The sequence below is a fragment of the Echinops telfairi genome, unplaced genomic scaffold (assembly GCF_000313985.2).
Source record: "Echinops telfairi isolate 266 unplaced genomic scaffold, ASM31398v2 ScPeMD7_7469;HRSCAF=8507_0, whole genome shotgun sequence".
Classification (NCBI taxonomy): Eukaryota; Metazoa; Chordata; class Mammalia; order Afrosoricida; family Tenrecidae; genus Echinops; species Echinops telfairi.
The window spans coordinates 96,408,991-96,410,799 of record NW_022111372.1 but is presented as its reverse complement, the minus strand read 5'-3'; the positions used below and the strand labels follow the sequence as shown (position 1 = coordinate 96,410,799).

Below are 1,809 nucleotides of genomic sequence, written 5' to 3'. Positions count from 1 at the left end.
ATGTGGCGTGCCGTGCAGTGAGTGTGGATGAGCACCTCGCTCATCAGTGGTGATGTCTGACCTGCCACCGTGGGCTCAGGGCCACCCCCGCCCCCTCCCACCCCTGGTGACCACGAATGGACTGTGGCCTTTGCTTTGGAAACCTTGAGGGAAGAGCCTGCCCGGGGCATGCTTTCTTGAAAACAAATACTTCTTTGATGCCCATGACGGAGCACGAGGAGGTGCTGGGGGCCAGGTCCGCCCTTTTCATGGCTGGGTCCCTAGTCCCGATCCGGAACCTGTGCTCAGTCAGCATTGACTGAAAGAACAAGCAGGCGGGACACAGCCCCTGCCTGCTCCCACACCCCACCGAGCTCTTGGGAGGATGGGGACAGTCACCAGCCTCTGACACTGGCTGAGGGGTGACCGGCTCCCTTCATTTCACAGGCTGGGTGGCCCTGGGGAGCCGGATATTCGAGATGGCTTCAGCGCCACCTTTGAGAAGATTGTGGAGTCAGAGCTGCTGCGGGGCACCCAGTACAGCAGCCTGGACTCGCTGGACGTGCTGAGCCTCACGGACGAGAGCGACAGCTGCGTCAGCTTCGAGGCCCCGCTCACGCCCCTCATCCAGCAGCGGGCCCGGGAGAGCCCAGAGCCAGGGGCTGGGCTGGGCAATGGGGACATGGGGCCCGAGGGGGACATGGGGGCTTCTGGCGGCGATGGGGAGCTGGGCAGCCCCCTGCGCTGTTCCATCTCCAGTAGCCGCTCCGAGAACGTCCTGAGCCACCTGTCTCTCACGACCATGCCCAACGGCTTCCATGAGGATGGGCCTCAGGGTCCAGTTGGGGAGGAGGAGGAAGAAGAGGAAGAGGAGGAGGACACAGAGAAGCTGCTGAATTCAACCAGGTGAGGAGGCCCCGGCTGGGAGCTGGGTTAGGGGAGCCCAGGGTCCCCACCTCTCTGTACCCAGACTCCCCAGAGCCTGCTAGGTTCTGTGGCTCCAGCCTGCGCTGCCATGTCTCCACGGCTCAGGGGGTCAGGCAGCTGCGCCGCGTCACTCGTGATTACACGCGAGAAGGCCTTCCAAGAGTCTGACCTGGCTCCTTCCTGCTCGGCCTCTGACTCCCTTCTCTCCCCCTCCTCCCTTTGCAGTGACCCCAGCCTGAAGGACGGCCTGTCAGACTCTGACTCAGAGCTGAGCAGCTCAGAGGGGCTGGAGCCAGGCAGTGCGGACCCGTTGGCCAACGGGTGCCAGGGGGTCAGCGAAGCCGCTCGCCGGCTGGCACGGCGCCTCTACCACCTTGAGGGCTTCCAGCGCTGCGACGTGGCCCGGCAGCTGGGCAAGAAGTGAGTGCTGCCCCCACCCCTACAACCCTGGCGAGGACCCCATGGGGGTGGGAGTGGCTTTGACCCTGGGCGCCTGGTTCTAAGGGGCCTCCCAGTAGTCTCCAAGGAGCCCCTCCCGTGGCTGTCCTCATTCTTGGCCTCGCCCTAAATCTGTTTCCTTTCTAGGCTGCTTGGGAGAGGCTGCAACTCCCAGGAAGCGGGGTGGGGGTGGTGGAGGATGGAGGTGGCAGGCAGCCCCTCGGGGCTGGGGAGCAGGGTGTGATGATCGTGAGGGCGGTGTGTGTGTGTGTGTGTGTGTGTGTGTGTGTGTGTGTGTGACTTTTAAACCTGTGGCTCTAGCTGGAGTAGGTTAAGGTGGAGATTTATTTTCTTTTCCGGCAAGAATTCTCCACTCTTGTCTTCTCAGAATCCTTTCTCCGCTGGCCGTTGGGTCAGGACACTCCTACCCTTCTGCCTGCAGTTTCCCAGCCTCCTTCCCTAGCT

At 62.8% G+C, this 1,809-nt stretch overlaps 1 protein-coding gene across 2 annotated transcripts in view; it reads left to right on the top strand.

Moving 5' to 3' along the window:
- Positions 1 to 1,809, top strand: part of PSD2 (pleckstrin and Sec7 domain containing 2) — a 54,160-nt gene that overhangs the window by 24,935 nt on the left and 27,416 nt on the right. For both annotated transcript variants that reach the window (XM_045284660.1, XM_045284661.1), the window contains exons 3-4: positions 427 to 885; positions 1,132 to 1,326. In XM_045284660.1, the coding sequence (XP_045140595.1) occupies positions 427 to 885; positions 1,132 to 1,326 (654 nt within the window). The remainder of the gene's footprint in view (positions 1 to 426; positions 886 to 1,131; positions 1,327 to 1,809) is intronic.